Below are 20,300 nucleotides of genomic sequence, written 5' to 3'. Positions count from 1 at the left end.
TTTTCTTTTTATAAATCTATTTTAAGCTGATAACTTAAGTTCGATTGCATACAAAAATTCTACACGCTCACATTTCTCATACACAACTTATTATTTTTGTCACATTCTACATCTATCCATATTGTACATCTGTTTTTTTCATATTGTGTATTTTTAACAGTTATTTTTAATACTTTTGCCATTTAATTTTTATACTAGAAATAAAAATGACTTATCTTCACCATTACAGTAATACAGTATTCTGTATGTGTCTCTATATTTAGTTTTACCAATAAGTTTCATACTTTCTCATGCTATCACATAGCTCTTTAGTATCCTTTCATTTCAAGTTAATAAACTCCCTGTAGCATTTCGTGTAAGTCGGGTCTAAGTGATGATGAATTTCCTCAGCTTTTATTTGTCTAGGAGTGTCTGTATCTGTTCTTATTAAGAACAGTTTTGACAGGTACTGTATTCTTGGTTGGCAGGGTTTTGTTTTTTTTTTTTCTTTCCCTTCAGCACTTTGAATATATTATCCCACTCCCTTCTGGTCTGTAAGATTTTTGCTCAAATGTTTGCTGATAGCCTTAGGGGGAGTTCCCTTGTTTATGATAAATTGGTTTTCTTTTGAGGCTTTCAAAATTCTGTTTTTGATTTTTGACAATTTGAGTATAATGTGTCTTGGTGTGGATTTCTCTGGGTTTATTTATTTAGTAATCTCTGGGCTTCTTGAATTTGGTTGTCAATTTTCTTCCCCAGATGTGGAACGTTTTCAGCTATTATTTCTTTGAATAAGCTTTCTGGTCTTTTGTCTCTCTCCTTTTTCTGGGACTCCCCTAATGCCTATAATGATCTTCTTGATGGTGTCCCATAGTCTCCTAAGCTTTTTCACTTTTTAAAATTTTTGCTCCACTGACTGAATTATTTCCAAAGACCAATCTTAGTGCACTGATCTGTCTGCTTTACCTAATCTGCTGCTGAATCCTGCTTATGATTTCTTCAGTTTAATTATTGGGTTCTATAGCTCCATAATTTTTGTTTGGTTCTATTTTCTCTTTGTTAGAATTCTCTATTTATGCACTGTTCTCTTGAGATTGAGGTGAGCATCTTTATAACAGTCATTTTTAATTCTCTGTCAAATAAATCTCATAACTCTTTCATTAGGGTCATTATCTGGACATATAATGTATTCCTTTGTGTGGAACATCTTTGCTGATTTTTCATTTTCACTGACTCTCTGTGTTGGTGTCTACACATTACACAAAGAAAGCACCTCTTTCAAGCTCTATGGATTGGTCTTGTACATAAGACCTTCACAAATCAACCCAATCAGAGATTCTGGGGGCTTCTATCAATTATTTCCCTCCCCAAAGAGAAGCAAGCGGCTGTGGCTTTTTTCTACTTACTCTGTACAGAGTGGAGTAGCTATGCATTTACCAGTCCAAACTGCCATCTCCGTTTTCCCCCAGATAGTTAGACTATGCCAGACCCATCAGAGATCCAAGACTGGCAATACAGATGCCAGTTCTTTGGGCAACCCTGGAGAAGTTGTGGCACTGAATCCACAAATCATCTCTTCCATCTCCAGGAGTAAGTTGAAAGCTGAAATGTTTCTTCTATCCACTCTGTGATGAGCAGGGTGGGAGGATCTATGGCATCTATCAGTCCTAGCCATCATTTCTGTTCACATCCAAAACTAGACTGTGCCAGATCCTTGCACTCCTAGACTGGCAAGTCAGATACCAGTTCTTTGGGCAGCCCTGGAGAAGTTGGAGCACCAGATGCACAGATAAACTTTTCTTCCCCAAGGAAATATTGAGAGCTGGGATTTTTTTGTCTTTTTGCTCTGTGCTCAGCAAGAGGGATGATCTATGATATCTACCAGCCCAAGACACTGTCACTGTTTTCTCCTAGGCAGGCCCTTCAGAGTTTTAAGACGAGAAAGACAGAAGTCAGTCCTCTGAAAACTTGTGAGTGCTGGACATGTGAACCAACCCCTTCCCTCCCCTGGGAGAATCTGGAAGCTAGGGGGTCTCTCTTCCTTATCATATGGTGCTGAGCTGGTAGCAGGTATGCTGGTGAGAGGGTATCCCAAATCTCCCTGCTGGGGTCAGTGAGTCTGGTTTCATATTCACCCCAGGTATAGGAGCCTTTCAATTAGTCCCTTAATTTCTCACAAAGGGAATTTTTCCTTGAATCATTGCTAAATGAGTGTGTTGGGGGTGGGGAGGAGAGTTCAGGACTTCCTAATCTACCATCTTGCTGACATCATTCCCTTTAAAATTATTCTTTTTTTGTGGAATATGATGAGCTGGTTCTAAAATATATAGAGAAATGCCAAGGGCCAAGAACATCCAGGATACTTTTAAAGAAGAGAAACAAGGTGGAAGGACTTGCTTTACCAGATATCAAGAGCTTATTATAAAGTCCAGTAATTAAGGCTATGGTATTGTTACAATGACAAATAGACTAATAGAACAGAACAAACAGTTCAGAAACAATCTCGCACATATGCAGACAATTTATGACAAAGGTGACACTAAAGAAGTGAAGAAAAAGACATTCCTTATAATAAATGGCCAGGGTCGGTTGAATGTCTATATGGAAAACAAAACTTGGCCCCTAATATCTCACTATACATATAAATCAATTCCAGATGGACTGTAGATCTAAATGTGAATGGCAAAAACAAAGCTCCTAGAAGATAACATGGAAGAATATCTACATGATCTCAAGGGAGGAAAATACTACTTAAATGAAACACAAAAAAACACTAGTCATAAAGGAAAATACTGAAAAACTAGACACATTAAAATTTAAAATGTCTGTTCCTCAAAGAATGCTATAAAGAGATTTGGGAAGGGCTTGCAACATAAAAAGTACAAAATTGGTTCATAGCCAAAGTATATAAAGGATTCCTACAAATCTATAGGAAAAGGACAAATAACCCAATTTTTAAAAATGAGCAAAATACTTGTACAGGTACTTCATAGAAGCAGCTATCCAAATAGATAATAATCATATGAAAAAGAGTACAACTTCATTAGTCAGATTCTGAGAAATGGCAATTAAAATTACAATGAGATAGTATTACAAACCCATCCACCAGAATAGCTATAATTTAAAAGAGTGATAATAACAAGTGTTAACAAGAATGTGGAACAACTAGAATTTTCATATACTGCTAATGGAATGTAAATTGGTATAATCACTTTGAAAAACTATCATTATCAATAAATTTGAAAATATGTATTCCCTACAACCCAAAAATTCTAATCCTAGGTATATACCCACCAGAAATTCAAGTACATATAAGCAAAAGATATGTATGATAATAGTCATATTATTTATAATAACCCAAACAGAAACAATCCAAACAATCAGTAAAATGAATAAGCTGTAGTATATTCAAACAAGGAAATAATATACAAAAATACAAATAAAAAACTATAGCTTTGTGCAACATGATGGCTATCACATAGTGTTGAGAAAATAAAGACTCCCTACAAAATATATATTGTTTGATTTACATCAAGTTAAAAATAGGTAAAACTAATCTATGATGTTAGAAGTTGAGAAAGTCATTAACTTTGTTGGAGGAAGGTACAGTGATAGGAATGGAGCATAATGTGGGGGTTGTGAAATGCTAGTTCTATTTCTTGACTTGGGTTCTGGTAACATCACTGTGTTCACTGTGTAGTAATTCATCAAATTGTACAAGCATGATTTGTCACCTTTTCTGTATGTATGCAATACTTCAATAGAAAAGGGGGGGGGGAAGAGCCAAGTACAATAGATAAAGTTGGTCTTCTATGAGGGCCACCCTAAAAGGCAAGGCAAATGGTTTTCTTGGTAATGTTCTTCAGGATTAAATGGCTTCAGAAGCTCTCTATTATAAAGAAATCTTCCCTATAAGGTATTTACAGATAGATAATGGATTATTTTTTCATAAAATCTAAGAAAGAGGTGAGACTTAAAAACAAACAAAATAAAACATCAAACGATGTACAGAAAGCTTTTTGAACCACTTTAAAGGTAATGTGGTTAGGGCTTCTCTCCATTTCACTTTCTAATAATTCTAGAAACCAATGAAACATTGCCAGTAGAACAATTTGACTCACCTAAGCAAAGCTGATACAGGCTTAGCAAGACCTGAGGAAAGCAGGCTTGTTACATACAGAGAAAATGTCTTTGTTTCCCATGATGATCTCCAAAGGCCCAAAATAAGATTTAACTCAACAAGTATTAAAGTACCTTAACTATAACTAGCATTGAGTCAGGTACTGTGAAAAAGACAAAAAAAAGAGGCAGATTTCTGAAGAGTTCTATATAAAGACATAAGAGTTATTAAACCAAAAACAACCATAACAACTAGAGAATGATCCCAAGACAGGATATGGTGGGTGGGTTGCAGGAGTAGAATTATTGAGGGAGAAAATGGGAGAGGTATAATGGAGTCAGTTGATCAAAAACCTTGAATGTCACACTAAAAACTCTAGAGTTAAACCTATAGGGAAAAAAAAAAAACCTATAGAAAGTTATTTTATCTGGATCCCATTCCACTAAAAAAATTCTTGAATTTAATGACTCCTAGTCATTTTCTTGATCAACCAGCCTTAATAAGTAATGTAAAATCTGTATACACTAATGTTCTATCTAGTTAAACCAAGAGATGTTTTGTGGAAAGATAAAGTTGATTTCTATGTCATCATCTCAAATAATTAGGAACATTTTCCAAATATCCCCAACAGTCCCAAATAAATCCTCATTAATCTACTCATATTTATTTTTCTAAACACTTCCTAAATCTTAGAGTTCCAGTTTAGATTATCTCTTAGGGCAATCATTTGAATGAGATACTACTTTACTTGCCTCTCCTCCATGTCTGGCTGACAGCAGGCCATTTATTGAGCTAAATTGTTAAATTATACCAATATATTAACCTTATTCATCTCTCTCATGGTTTTGTAGACTTTGATCATATCCCTCCCTCAACCTCTCTCTCTCTCCTGACTGGGGAAAAAAAAACAACTAGAAAATCCCTCTATCCTTTTGATCAATTTAATTGGGTTTCTAGGGACTTCTATCAGCTGTTAGGTTTTTCTTGAGAAGCAGCCACCAGAATTTCCTACATGATTATGGATGCAAATCCACTTTTGATCTTTTACGTGGAAAAGATAAGGGTTTTGTTTTGTCATTGTTTTCAACATCCTTCCTGCTGATGCCTACCATATTATTGGCTTTGAGGACCATAATCACAACTGGGCCAACTTCTTCACAGAATGATCAACAGTGATTTTTTATTTTTTTTACTGTAACAATCATATTGTGTACTGTCTGACTCAGAAGTTGGTGAGATGTACCTAGCTCTTTAGATTATCTTCAGTGAGTAGCCGGATAAATCTACAGGTACTCCTCAGCTACTCCAGCTGAAGGAGACAGTTATGATTCCAAAAGGTCTGAGGTGACCCTCTCACTTTTTATCATTTGCAGTGTCCCCACTGGGGAGGCTTTTCTAACAATTCCCCCAGAGAACTTTGCTGATCTTTCTGCTATGTATCCCGACTGCCCTAATTTCCTTCTGTATCTTGTTTTAAACGTTTTTAAATTGAGATACAAATGAACCTCTTCAGTGATCTCTAGATCCCTTTCTTGAGTCATAACTGAGCCCATCATCTCATAAACATGGGTAGGTTTGTATGACCTTATACAATGAAGTGCCTCTGTTTTGCCTACTTGGTCTCATGAGATCTTTCCGCAATTTAGTCTCATCAGTTTGTCTTTACTCCTTGCAAATAAACTGGTGAGAAACCTGAATGTTCTGCCCATTGAAGGGTGTAATATTTTTATCTTTCTTCCTCTCCATCTAAGAGTTGCTGTAAGAGCAGCTGTTTGTGTTGAAAAACTAAAATATAAAAATGTGACCTACGTGGCCAAATCCCACAAGGCTGTTTACTTCCTTGTTTATGAATCAGAATCTGTCAGCACAACTTAGAATCTTGACTGTCAGCAGATACTGCAATTAAATGTCCCTGCAAAGCCAGCAGAGGGTGCACCAGGGCACTAGAAATTTTACCCAAGATGTAGCAGTATCAATTTAACTCTAATAGCCAACTTTTCCCCTTTTGGGGGGTGGGGGGGAGTACTAAAACTAATATCCTCAAGAGAAAATAATTTGAATCTGGGCCAAAATTCCTTTGAAGTATATTTCAATTCTCCCGAAAGTAATGTTCAGGAAGAGTAAGGAATACATGTTAAACTTAGTCTGGCCAAAATACAGGTGGAGTAAAAGAAATTGATGCAAATCTGAGCCCTCTACATTGCAAGAATTGTACTATGGAGCTCCATCCCACTTTTCCCAAAAAGGTTCCGGTAGTTGTATGCTATTGGGGAACAAACGAACTTTCTTGAACTGGGAGTCAAAAGACCAACTTCCCTTCTACTGTTGACCATAGTTGTATGACCTTGGACAAATCATTCCCCCCTCCCTCAGGGCCTCTGTGCTATCCAAGGGGATCAAACAAAATGGACTCATACGGCCCCTCACAATTCTAAAAATCCCTGACTCCAACTGACGCCAACAATGTAAAGAGCCAGTATGCTTGTTGCTACTCCTCAAAAAGATTAAAACAGAAGGACAGAAAATAGGGAGCTGTATTTAAACCTAGACAGAACTATTCGAAGTGCTAAGCAAACAACAGGCGACTAAATGCCATTGTAGACCTGTGAGAGTCACACACCATCACAGACGCCCTAGAGTGCAGCTGTCCTGCTAATCCTCAGTATATAAACATAGGTCTGTCCATCCTAAATACCAAAAAGCTTTGGCTACCATTTAACTAAGGAAGTTCAATTACTTCATCTTTTCACAGAGTATCAATGTTCAGTGGCTAAGTATTTCTACTGGGCATTGTGGGGGCGGGGGTGGATAGATAAAGGGAGCCAGAATCCTAGTTAATTATCATTTAGCTACAGTGTTTAAAGTTCCAAGTATGAGAAGCATGTCTACTGATTCTCTTCTTTGATAAGCTGTTATATAAGTTGGAGTGTGCTAGCAAGACGTTTTTCGGCTCAGGGTAACTTTACGATGCACAATGTAGAATATATGTCAGTGCCAACATTACAGTTTCGTCGTGAATGAGAGGCCAGCTTTGGATAGGTGGTCAAAGAGCACAAACAATGTTTAGCTTATGACAATGACTCTGGATGTGGTAGTAAATATAGAAATCCTGGGCCCCTCATTTCAAGAAACTTATTTACACAACTTGCCCTCTTCCCCAAAAGGAACAAATTCACTATTATTCTCTAGCCACCTCAAAAGGATTCTTGGATGCTTGCTTCTCTTAAATTTCACATGACAAAATATGGCACTTAAGAGAACACTTATTTTAAGTGCACCAAATTTAGTTGAAGACAACTACCAAAGCTACCATAAAGATTGCAAAACAAAACTGCTCTTGAAAGATTACTCTTGAGTAATTATTCCATCAGTAGATTCCTGTTCTCAAACTAGCAGTAGTGAATAGACTTCACACTCACCCTACCTACCCCCCCCCAAAAAGAGTCAGAACCGGCATGCAAAGGGTGAGTTTTATTTCCATAGATTTTTTAAATTGCTGTTCAGAAGTTGTCTAGCAAGACGGCATATTTCTACCAGAATTCCACAGGGGCGCTGATCCTCACTAGAACACTGAGGACAACCAGTCTCAAATTGCAGGTAAGTGTGAACAAGCCCACGTTCTGGTCAGCGCACAAGGACCCGCGCTGAAAATACGATTAAAAATTGTTTCAACTGTGGAGCAGTTATTACAGCTGTTTACAGCTCCAACTCCAAAGGAGAGCCTGCTCGTGCTGGCATCAGCTCTGGACACGAAAAAACAAGCACCGCGGGCAGGGAATCTCACCAGGAGCAGAAGGGCCAAGCTGCTGCCGTTAGTCCGCCAGAGGGGCAGCACCCGCACCTCCGCCGCCGGGAGAGCCGCCAACTTTCCCCAAGGCAGCCGGTAGCTGGGGGGCGGCGGGCGCCGGCCAGAGTTCCCAAGTCCAGGGGTCTCGAGAGAGTCTGGGTGAGCTAGATCAGGACCCAGGACAACCTGCCCCGGGGCAACCTCTCCCCGGCTCGCCTGCCCCCTCCCTGGTCCGGCCCTGCAACTTGGCTGGAGGTGGCAGAGTCCTCCCCCGGGCCCTGTGGGGGAGGGCCCCCGCCCTGCCCACAAGGGGAGGGGGCCTCCGCCGCCGCCGCCCCTCCTAGGTGACTCACCTGGTGCCGGTCCTGGGAGTGTGGGGGGAGTGTGGTTTCTCCCGGTTCCAGCGGCGGCTGCTGAGGTGATGGCTGCCCGAAGTGGCGGGTGATGGGACCGTCAGGGTCGAGGCCACCGGGGCTGCTCAGGGTGCCAGAGGTGCCAGGGGTGCTGGGGCCAAGGCGGGACTCGGCTCCCCGTTCCCGCCGCAACTCGGAGCGCAACTCTAGGTAGCAGCACAACGTCAGCAGGTGGAGGGCCAGCGAGAGGCCAAAGAAACCCAGGAAGAGCCGGCAGCTGTTCCCTTCGCCCGCCCGGGCAGGGGCCCCGCGACAGCCGCAGCCCTGGCTCCCCCGCTCCCGCGGCGCTGCCGTGGGCAGAGGTTCCCTGCGCTCTACCTCGGGGTAGCCCATGGCCTCCGGAGACACCCACTCTCTGAGGCCCTGGAGCCGCCGCGTCTGCCTCAGCCGTTCAGGACCCCTGACAGGCGGCTACTGCCCTGCCATCGGCTGGGGGCTGCAGGGACCCGTTCCAGAGCAACGGAGGCTGGGCGGAACGGAGCAGGGAGCTGCCGCATGTGCAGCTCCACTCCGAGGGGTGGGAAAGGGAGGAGGAGGGGCGGGAGGGAGGGGCGGCTCGGCCCGCGGGGAGAATGAGGGAGGCGGCCCAGGCCGACCCCGCCCCATCCCCCAAGCGGCTGCCTGGACGCCCAACCACCGGCCCGCCAAGCCTTGGCGCCCCGCCCCCTGCCATTCCACCCTGGGCCTCCAGCCACAGGGCGGGGCCTTGGGGGCGTGTGGGTTCCCCCTCTGCCTGACTGCCCCACCCAGTTCTTCCCGCTTGCGCCTGTCCCAGTTGGTGACCGCCGCTGTCATTCATCCCTGGGCTCCGCCCCAATTTAACCCTATAGCGCCTGTACGGGGGCAGGAGAAGGCAAGGAGGGGGAGGCCGAGAAGAATTGGGGAACCTTGGGAAGAAAGTGGAGCAAAGAAAAGGAAACAGAAACTAGAATTAATAGAAATGTTTGCAATTAACTGCAGTTGTTAATAACATCATCCAGTACTTATCTGTTGCTTTCAATCTTCAAAGCGTTTAACAGACGTTAAACTAATTAAAACAGTTCTTGGTTTGGAATGAAACCATGCCTGCTGTGTTTGCAATCCTGTGGCGCGCCAAAAGAAAAAGGAGATCCAGGAGCCTGGGAGCCAAAGGGAGTGAGATTGGGGTGGGACCGAGGCAGCCCCACTCCTAGAGTGAATCTGGGGCCTCAATCTAAGTGGCCAAGAAGTGCACCTATGCCAGGTGGAACTGAAGTGACATTGCCCCACGCAGGTTCGAACAGTCCCCTGAAATTTCTTGATAGATTAATTAATTCAACAAATATGTGTGGGTCCCTTTACAACGCAGCAAGTGCTGTTTGAAATAATCCACAGCCTGTGGAGTTTCTCTTCTGCCTCAGCAACAGGAGTTTAGAGTGAAGAATATCTGCCTTCAATGAGCAAACGGGGAAATCGAGGGCCAGGTGGGGTGCGTTTTTACAAGGGTGGTCCACAGAATGGCCAGGCTACATTGGCATCTCTATTTGCAGGCAACTGTTCTGGCCTCTCAACCCCTCCCCTCCGCTCCCTGGAGTAGTCCCTGGGGGAAGTTCAACAAGTCAGCCAAATGTTCCAGATGAACACTGCTGCAACTGCAGCATCTTCAACAACTGAACCAATGAGAAAAGGGTTCAGAGCAAAAACCAAAAAAAAAAAAAAAAAAAAAGGCAAATGTCGGAACAATAGACCCTGAAATGAAGGATTGAAAGGATTAGTTGAGTTGCAATCGACAAGAGTTACTAGTCTGAGATTACAGAGAGCAGAATGACCGTAGCAGGGGAAATATGTATGCTTCTTGGTCACTATGTTCTCCTATTCCCATGTTATGAATAATTAGCAGTTTTATTGACTTGTCAAGGGTAGGCCTGAGACCTAGGCTGATGGGAAAGAAGAAAAATAGGGAGATCTAGAAAAGAAGACAAAAGCTGAGAAACAGGGGCGCCTGGGTGGCTCAGTCGTTAAGCGTCTGCCTTTGGCTCAGGTCATGATCCCAGGGTCCTGGGATCGAGCCCCGCATCGGGCTCCCTGCTCAGCGGGAAGCCTGCTTCTCCCTCTCCCACTCCCCCTGCTTGTGTTCCCTCTCTCGCTGTGTCTCTCTCTGTCAAATAAATAAATAAAATTTTTTTAAAAAAGCTGAGAAACAATTAAACAAAAGCAAAGCATACAGTGGAAAGGTCAGTCCAAAAAGCAGGTCATGAACCTTAACTATATTAGCCACAGCCAACTTTTCCTCCAGACACTTTGTGAATGATCTCAGTGCTTCACAAAGATCTATTTGTCCCCTCATTGGCCCTTTCCTTACCCATGAAGTATAAAGTTTGTGAAGAATATCATCATCATGCAGATAAGAAAATGTAAAAGAGCACTTACAAGTCAAGCTAATCTCAAGTCCTGCTTGTTCCGTCTAGGAATTCTAGGTGCTTAACCGACTTAGCCACCCAGGCACCCTAGGAATTCTAGGTGCTAGGGGAACTACAGAGCCAACTTATCTTCATTATCACAGCCTAGGATTTTTTTTTAAGATTTTATTTATTCACTTGAGACCAAAAGATACAGAGAGAGAGAAACATGAGCAGGGGGAGAGGCAGGGGGAGAGGCCAACGGAGAGGGAGAAGCAGACTCCCCGCGGAGCCAGGAGCTGTTACCCGAAGGCAAAAGCCTAACCATCTGAGCCACCCAGGCACCCCTCACAGACTAGGATTATTAGAAAGAATGCTAAACTAGGAGTCAGTAGACCTGACCTTGCCACTGGTTTGCTGGGTCACTCTGATTAAGTCACTGTGCCTTTTGGCCAGTGACTTTTTGGCCAGAAACATTAGTTTCTCCAACTGTAAAATGAGGAATTTGCACTTTAACAGCTATGACATTGTGTTTTATCTGTGTTATCACTGGCTATGTTGGTTTGGTTGTATACACAGTTCAAAGAGACTGCCCCTGGTTTCCTTAAAGCGAAAAGGAAACAAGTAACAGCCATTTCCTGGTAGTGGTGCTCGAGGGCCTTACTGGTCTCAGCTTACCCTCTTCTACCAGGCTTTTTTAACAGCCTGACTGAGACCCTGGGTTGCACCATTGCCCTCAGAAGACTTGCAAGTTGCATTTGACCTAGAACCTCTCTTTGGTTCCCCAGAGGAAGAACATATGTCTTCATATGCAATAGGTATGTTGAAATGGAGCAATCCAGTGAGGAATGTACATGGTTATTTTTTTTTAATTTTATCTGTTTATTTGAGAGAGAGAGACTCTCTCTGCAGGGAGTCTGCTTCTCTCTCTGCCCCTCACCTGCTCGTGCTCTCTCTCTCTCTCTCAACATAACATAATAAAAAAAATTTTTTTTAAATAAATAAAATGTAGATCCAGTTGAGATTTGAAAATTCATCATTAACACTTTTAGAAAGCATGTTAACTATTGATATTGATGATTTACAAATAACTATGAAAGTAGAGAATGAAAATAATTTTGAAATAAAAAAATAAAAGTGTTTTGAAGTGTTACTTCAGATAGCTTCTATGCTTCCTTAAATCTCCGATCCCCTACAGCATGGGTCTCAAAATGACAGCCTACAGGCTACATCCAGCAAACAGATGTGTTGTATTTGGTGCAGAGTTGGCTAAAACTTTGAGTTAAAAAAAATTAATTGCCAGCATTTAGAAATCAGGACATTTCACATTAAAAAAATCAGATTTCCTGCTTCTCTCCCTAAAAATAAATCAGAAAACCTGCTAACACTGGATCCATATTCCCATATGGCTACAGTCAGCTATAACTAACCCCTTAGAACAATCAAGTTCCACACAGTCATCCCTACGTCCTTCTTCTAGTCTCCATTACTGCCCTTATCACTCATTTACCTTACCTGTCTGGCCCCATGTATTCTAGGAGACAAAATATCAGCTCCTTATCATGACCCATAATCTGCCTTTCCAACCTCATCTCCCACTATCCTACAAGGAACCCATACTCCCACAAAATTAAATTCACTGACAATTCTCACACATCGGTGTCTTTGTACAAATAGGTTTCTTTGCTTGGAATGCTCCCACCTTGGACATCTGATAACTTCCTCAAGAATCGAATCACATATTCTCTCTGGTACAGACCCACAACTCACTCCAAACAGATTGTCCTTTATACTTTCACGGTACCCTGAGCATGTCAATGATATCACTAACCACATTGTATTTTTCTTTTTTCACATGCTTTCTCATCACTGAACTATGAGCTCCCTGATGGTAAGAACCACACCCTTTCCACTTTGGTAGTCCCAGTAACTAGCATAGCACCCACCACATAGTAGGCACCAGTATTGTTTGTCAAATTAACAGGGCATGAATTCTGCTATGATAACCTAGATTACCTAGAATTCCAAAAAAGGAAGTGGGCCAAGGGATGCCTGCCAGTACCACTTATGAAGCACCTACTGTGTAACACATTATGGAAAGATATAAAGGAAATTGAACCAAATGACAATTGTGTAATTATCCTCTTTTTTTGTAGTACTGTTGGAGTTGTGGACAACCTAGAAAAGTAAATAACCCATGAATTCAACTATAATTGGTTTGCAGTACTTCACTGGCTTTTTGTCCCTTCAAGTTTACCTTCCTAATTTTGTTTTGTTTGGGCCTAATAGTAAAATAATATAGCTGTCAATGCCTGAATAATAAACATTCAAAACAAGTTGACAACCTCTGGCAGAATATGATAAGGAGTTGGCCAAGGGCTGGTTTTAAATACCTCTTTGCTCTGGTTAATCCACAGAGGGGCACCTGGGTGGCTCAGTCGGTTAAGCGTCTGCCTTCCGTCTGCCTTCAGCTCTGGTCATGATCCCGGAGTCCTGGGATCCAGTCCAGCGTCAGGCTCCCTGCTCCACGGGAAGACTGCTTCTCCCTCTCCCACTCCCCCTGCTTGTGTTCCCTCTCTCACCATGTCTCTCAAATAAATAAATAAAATCTTTTTTAAAAAAATCTACAGAACAAATCATTGACATAGAAATCACAGAGCTGACTCTCTGACCCACCTGGTGATAAGCAGATACATAGCTGGGGGGGACATGGGCTTAGGATTTGGATCCTGGTTTAAATCTCAGTAGATTCATTTACCAGCTGTGTGACTTAGGACAGATAATTTTTGCCTGTCTTGCAGAGCCTCAGTTTTCTCATCTGTAAAATGGAGATGACAACATGTGTTTTGTGATATAGCTGTGCTTAAATGGGATGCTATATGTCAAAGTGTTTGGCACATAATAAACACGCGGTAAATGTTAGTCCCTGTTATATAAGAGACTTCCACCAAAAGGAGATGAGAGGAAAACTACATAACAGTACTCAAGAACATGTAAAAATGCAGAAAAGCATCCACATGCTTTGTCCTTGCCAAATGCCTGCCCCCTTCTTTTTGCATTCTTCAAGTTGAGATAGGACCCTTATGTTCCCATCACCCTCTCCTGAACTCTTGATTCATGTCTCATGTATCCCAACTTCCTCCTCTCCATTTTCACTTGGATATCTAATAGACATCTTAAACTCAACATAACCAAACCCAAAGCTTTTCTCCCCTAAAATGTACTTATCCCTTGGTCTTGTGCATCTCAGCAAATGGCAAGTCCATCCTCCCACTGCTCAAGACAAACACTGTGAAGTTATCCTTGAATCGCCCCCTCTCTCTTTTTTTTTTTTTTTACAGAGAGATAGAGTGTGTGTGGGGGGAAGGGCAGAGAGAGAGAGAGAAAATCCCAAGCAGGCTCCACACCTAGTGTGGAGCCTGACAGAGGGCTTTATCTCACGACCCTGAGATCAGGACCTGAGCCGAAATCAAGAGTTGGATGCTTAACCAACTGAGCTACCCAGGCGCCCCTTGAATCCTCTCTTCTTTGTACACCTCACATCCAATCTGTCAGCAAATGCTGTCAGTTCTGCCTTCAAAATATACCTAGGGCGTGCCTGGCTGGCTCATTCAGTACAGCATGTGACTCTTGGTCTTGGGGTCATGAGTTGAGCCCCACATTGGGGGTAGAGGTTACTTCAACAACAACAACAACAAAAACAAAATATACATAGAACCTGACCATTTCTCACTACCTCCCCGTCACCACCGTCGTCCAAGCTCCCATGCTCTCTCACTGGATTACTACTTTAGCTCTCTCCCAGGTCTCCATGCTTTTTGCTTTTTCCTTGCCACCCTATACTCTATTCTCTACACTATAGTCAGAGGCTTTCTGTTAAAATGTTAAGTCAGAGCCTATCAATCCTCTGTTCCAAATCCTCCAATGGCTCCCCATCTCCCTCAGAGTCCCTGCCTTGGCCCTATATGATGTGATTGATGGCCACCTACTGGGTTCCTCTCCTGCTACTCTTCTTGCATTGTGCTCCAGACACATTGATCTTTTTGCTGTTCCTTGAACTTGCAAAGCATGCTCCCATGTAAGGGTCTGTTTACTTGTCTTTCCTCCTGCCTAGAATGTTATTCTCCCAGATAGCTACATGACTTCTCCCTTACTTCTTCCAGGTCTCTGCTTAGGTGTCACCTTATCAGAGAACCTTTCCTTGACTGATTTCCCAACACTCCCTGTCTCCTTCCTTTGTTATGTTTTCCTTCCTAGCACTTATAACCCTCTGACATATTATATATGTATTTGCTTATTGTGTGACTCCCCTGAAGTCACAGCTAGGCTTTGCCCATGAGGGCAAAGAATTTTGTCTGTTTTTGTTCACTGTTTTATTAAGCCAAGAACAGTACCAAACACATAATAGAAGCTCAGTAAATGTTGATGGAATGACTTCATCCCCTAGTGGAATAAGAGAAAGGAGACAGGAGGAATGGTCAGATGTGTTACTGCATAGGCAAGGACTTTTCTTCCAGCATAGTAAAGCAGAAAGAATAGCTCTCTCATTGTATATGAGGCAACCTCCCCCAGAGAAAGACATACAAAAGGCCACGCAACTAACTGGGGGGGGGGGGACGGGTAGAGAAGGAAAGGAACATTGATTGAATATTTATCTCCTATGTGCTAGCCTTGCTCATTAACTTCTGTGGGAAGTTAGTATTACGAACATTTCACAGATGAGGAAACTGAGGCATTTAAGAGACAGGTTAGATGACTGGTCCAAATTCATATAGCCACTACGTGATAGTCTGAATTCGAAATCCAAGTCTGACTGGCTCAAAAATTCCACATTCTGTTCTCAAACTTATCTCCCAACTACCAACAGATCCAAAATTCAGCCTCATAGAGCTAGACATGCAGACACTGTGAGATTCCTGGAGTGGCAGAGTGATAAACCAGCTGGAAGTCAGTTTCTTCTCCTCCCAGCCTGGCTGCTGCTGACACCATCCTTTTGCCCCAACTCTAGGGCTACTGTGCATACTATGATTAGATGAATATGCTTAAATGTGGGCCTATCAGGTCATTTCTCTGTACAGTAACCCTTAATAATTTCCCCTTGACTATTTAACAGTAACCTAACTTCTTATCCTAACATCCAAGGCCCTCCAATCTGGCTAGATTGAAACTACCATTTCAGCCATGCTGTTGCTAGGCCTTGACAAAATATGACCCCTGCATAACTGTAGCTCTCATTGTCCAGGAACAAAAGCCTATGTTCCTGCCATTTTACGTTTTGCTGACATTATTCCCCTTCTTCTTTCCAATATCATGTCCCTTCCCCTATTTAAAATCAGCACGTTCCTCAAAGCCCAGCTCAAGTTTCCCCACCTCATCCTGCCTGCCCACAGTGCTCTCAACCAGGACACTTTCCCTATACAACTCTGGCACTTAGAATATGCCACTCACAACTACAAATCCTTCTGCCGTTCTGTGTGAATGTCTCATTTCTCCCAAATTATACCCAAGGCTCTTCAAAGGGTGGGGACTTGTCTTAGCCCCCACATGGCCTACCTCGAGTAAGTGCTTCTTAAATCTTTATTAATGGCTAAAGACTCTGCAGAGATTAATTTAAGCAGGGGTTTGAAGGCAGAAGGGTTTGATGAAGAGAAGACGACTGTTCTAGATGGAAAATAGAGTAAAATAGAATGCTGAGCACATTTCATATTGAAAAAAAAGTAAAACACACAGCAAAGAAGGGGGAAGAGCAGCAGACCTCTAACTTGCTGGAGCCATGGCTGACATAGGAATGTTTGCAGAAATCCATGAAGCAATGATAAGGAGATAAAAATTCTTCTTGCTGGAATATTCATTTTTGCAATAAAGTCTTTGGCTACTCATGGGTGGCTGAGCATATGGGGAGGCTCTCACTTCATGAGAGGAATATTTCATTCAAAAATAGAAAACCTTGTTGCTGGCAGAAAGTCATTTGCATTCATCCCCTGCAATGTGTGTCAGTCCCACCATTCAGGCCACCAAGTAGCCTAGAAACAGGCTGCATCTTACACAGAGCTATTGCTACATGTTACATCAGGATTATAGTGAGATCTCAGATTTAGTTTTTGGCAGAGTAGGGCTTTAAGAGAATCTTTGGCAGTGAGTGTCTTTACAGGTTTTCACATCCTCCAAACAAGTATGTGTGGTATATAGAGTGGCCATTTGCCTTCATTTAAAAAGAGAGGAAACTGAAGCCCACAGAGATAGGATGACTTGTCCAAGGTCACACAGTCAGGGTACCTGACTCAGCCTAGGGTTCTTTTTCATACAAAACTCTCATATTTGTCCACCACACTTATGTTTGCTAGTTGATCTGGCCAAAGAGTTTATTGACTGTGCTCATAATATGCATTTCCTCATCATGAGAATTAGAGAACGGATTAAGGGATCTGAGCCTGAGAGAGTCAGGGACCTTTGGGATACAATACTGGCACTGTGATAAGCAACCTGAGACAGGACTTGGAAGACTTTGAGTTATAATAAGTTTCCCAATCTTCCACCAGCTTCCCCCACCCACTAGGTTATATTGAAGGAGTACTGTTGGATTTGTGTGGTTTAAGTATTACATTCATTCAACAAATATTCATAGAGTGCCTGCTGTATTCCACATGCTAGGGATTCCAATGGACAAAAAAAAAAAAAAAAAAGAATTCATACAATTTATAATTGAAAAATAAGAACTCTGTTTTTCACAAGTACAATTTAATAGCAAGGTGCCTTTAAATGGCCTTATCCCTCCTCCCACTGCACCTCTGAGCTGGGCCAGACTCTTAGGCACACTCCTAGGGTTTGGAAAGTGCCATATCCTAATAGTTTCAGGATCTCCAAACATTGAGCAAAAGGTATAAATTATCCCAATTCAAAGGCTTTCCTCTAAATAAGTCAGGAAAACTAGCAAATGCAGCTCTGGTTTAAGAAATACTAAGTAAATAGCCTATTAGAATGTAAACACCCCTCTCTTTTTTTCTAAAATAGAATTTTATTTATTTTTTTAAATTTTATTATGTTATGTTAGTCACAATACATTACATCATTAGTTTTTGATGTACTGTTCCATGAATCATTGTTTGCATATAACATCCAGTGCTCCATTCAGTATGTGCCCTCTTTAATACCCATCACCAGGCTAACCCATCGCCCAACCCCCCTCCCCTCTAGAACTCTCACCCCTCTTATCTGCTTAGTGCTTGCTAAGTAAAAACCCAGGAAAGGAACTTACAGAGTAACTGTTTGGATCCTGGAAGGATGGGAAACATGGGAGCCTAGGTCTAAGGTCAACAGTCAGTGCCTGAAAATAAACTTGAGTTGAACTCGAGTCTTAGGGCATCAATATCTAATAAGAGACTTGTTTGTGTGTGTATGTGTGTATGATGAGTAAGAGAAGGTATGAGAGGATGCTTTGTAAAATAGAAAGTGCTACACAGATTAAGATTTTAAAATAATAGCTACCTTGGAGCACCTGAGTGGCTCAGTCAGTTAAGCATCCAACTCTTGGTTTCGGCTCAGGTCATGATCTCATGGGTCATGAAATTGAGCCCCTGCCACGGGGTTCTGTGCTCAGCAGGGAGTCAGCTTGAGGATTTGCTCTCTGCCCCTTCCCCCACTCATGCATGCAATGCACTCTCTTTCTCTCTCTCAAATAAATAAATAAATCTTTAAAAAATAATAGCTACCTTGCATGAGTCCCTAGTGTGTGCCAGATACTATGCTAGGCAAAGTTACATGTGTTTATCTCATTTAACCTTCAGGAACAACTTTTTGAAATAAATTGTTTATTTTCCTACATGTTTAAAAAAATGAGCCTAAAGAGAAGTGAAGTGGGGCGCCCGAGTGGCTCAGTCCTTAAGTGGCTGCCTTCGGCTCAGGTCATGATCCCAGGGTCCCAGGATAGAGCCCAGCATTGGGCTCCTTGCTCTGCAGGAGGCCTTGTTCTCACCTTCCACTCCCCCTGCTTGTGTTCCCCTTCTCACTGTGTCTCTCTCTGTAAAATAAATAAAAATAAAATCTTAAAAAAATAATAAAAATAAAGACAAGTGAAGTAACATGCCTAACATCCCCCAACTAGTAAACAGTAGTATTAGGATTAAAATCCAGGTCTGTCCTAATTGAAAAGCCCATATTTTTTTCCATTATGCCATAATAAACAATATATTTTGCACACTCAGAAACCCAAGAAATAAGGGGTTTTGAGAAATTTTCAAGCTGTAATCTATTAGATAATAGATGGTTGTACTATTTCTTTTTTTATTATTTAAATTCAATTAGCCAGCATATAGTACATCATTAGTTTTTGATAGTGTTCAATGATTCATTAGTTGCGTATAACACCCAGTGCTCATCACATTACGTGCCCTCCTTAATGCCCATTACCTTGTTACCCCATCCTCCCACCTCCCTTTCCACAACCCTCAGTTTGTTTCCCAGAGTCAAGAGTCACTCATGGTTTGTTTCCCTCTCTGATTTCTTCCCATTCAGTTTTCCCTCCCTTCCCCTATGATCCTCTGCACTATTCCTTATATTCCACATATAAGTGAAACCATATAATTGTCTTTCTCTGCTTGACTTATTTCACTTGGCATAATACCCTCCAGTTCCATCCATGTCGATGCAAATGGTAGGTATTCATCCTTTCTGATGGCTGAGTAATATTCCATAGTATATGCGAACCACATCTTTATCCATTCATCTGTTGAAGTGTATCTCGGCTCCTTCCACAGTTTGGCTATTGTGGACATTGCTGCAATGAACATTGGGGTGCATGTGCCCCTTCTTTTCACTACTGGGTAGTGAAAAGTGCAATTGCTGGGTCATAGGGTAGCTCTATTTTTAACTTCTTGAGGAACCTCCATACTGTTTTCCAGAGTGGCTGTACCAGCTTGCATTTGGTGGTACCATTTCTTCATCCCAATATAATCTTACAGTCTAGTGGGAAGATTACAATAAGGCAGCCAAATCAAACTGATCTTGAAAATAACAAAACCAAATAAGAAAACTCTTGCAGCAGAAAATAGAGACTCAGGAGATTAGATAAGATAGCATCAAGGAGAAATGGCAGTGTATCTGGTGGCAGAAGGGGTCTGCAAAGTATTACCGCAAATAGTCACAGTGAAAACTTCCCAGAAGGCGTTGTATTGATCCTTTCATTTGTATATTTGTAACTTCATTCATTTACCTTTCCACCTTTCAAAGAGTTATTGAGCACCGGCTGTAGGCACTCACAGCTCACAGAACTTCTGTGAACATTGTGAACAAATGAATGAATACTCAGGAGGCCCAAGCCAGCCAATCATAGGTCTGTGGCAGTGCTGACCACCATCTTAACCCTTCTTTCCATACAAGTTCAGTTCAACTCCGTCCACTTAGGGATTTTGTTTTTTCCTGTGAAAACCTATCTCTAACTCTAGGAATACAGGTTTTGCTTGACTGAAATTTGCTTCATGGCAATAACCACTGAAGAATAAGCTTCTACAAACTGAGTCTGGGGGAGGAGTCTGGAAGTTGAGCTTTACCTAGCAACAGAAAGTTTGGGACACCAAGCTATGCCTGAGGGAAAGAAGCTGCCCTTAGGAATATGCCAAACTGCTTGACAAAGGAGACTGGCCTCTGAC

The 20,300-nt window shown here is 42.1% G+C and overlaps 1 protein-coding gene across 6 annotated transcripts in view; it reads right to left on the bottom strand.

The window, feature by feature from the left end:
- The window catches only part of EDA (ectodysplasin A), a 345,587-nt gene extending 336,773 nt beyond the window's left edge, over positions 1-8,814 (bottom strand). For all 6 annotated transcript variants that reach the window (XM_064574196.1, XM_064574197.1, XM_064574200.1 and 3 more), the window contains exon 1: positions 8,240-8,814. In XM_064574196.1, coding sequence (XP_064430266.1) covers positions 8,240-8,632 — 393 coding nt within the window. In that variant the 5' untranslated portion in view covers positions 8,633-8,814. The remainder of the gene's footprint in view (positions 1-8,239) is intronic.
- Positions 8,815-20,300: the final 11,486 nt, after the last annotated feature.

This window comes from Mirounga angustirostris, unplaced genomic scaffold (assembly GCF_029215605.1).
Source record: "Mirounga angustirostris isolate CCGP_5_RB_7025 unplaced genomic scaffold, mMirAng1.0.hap1 SCAF_11, whole genome shotgun sequence".
Taxonomy (NCBI): Eukaryota; Metazoa; Chordata; class Mammalia; order Carnivora; family Phocidae; genus Mirounga; species Mirounga angustirostris.
This window is presented reverse-complemented; position numbering and strand designations above follow the sequence as displayed.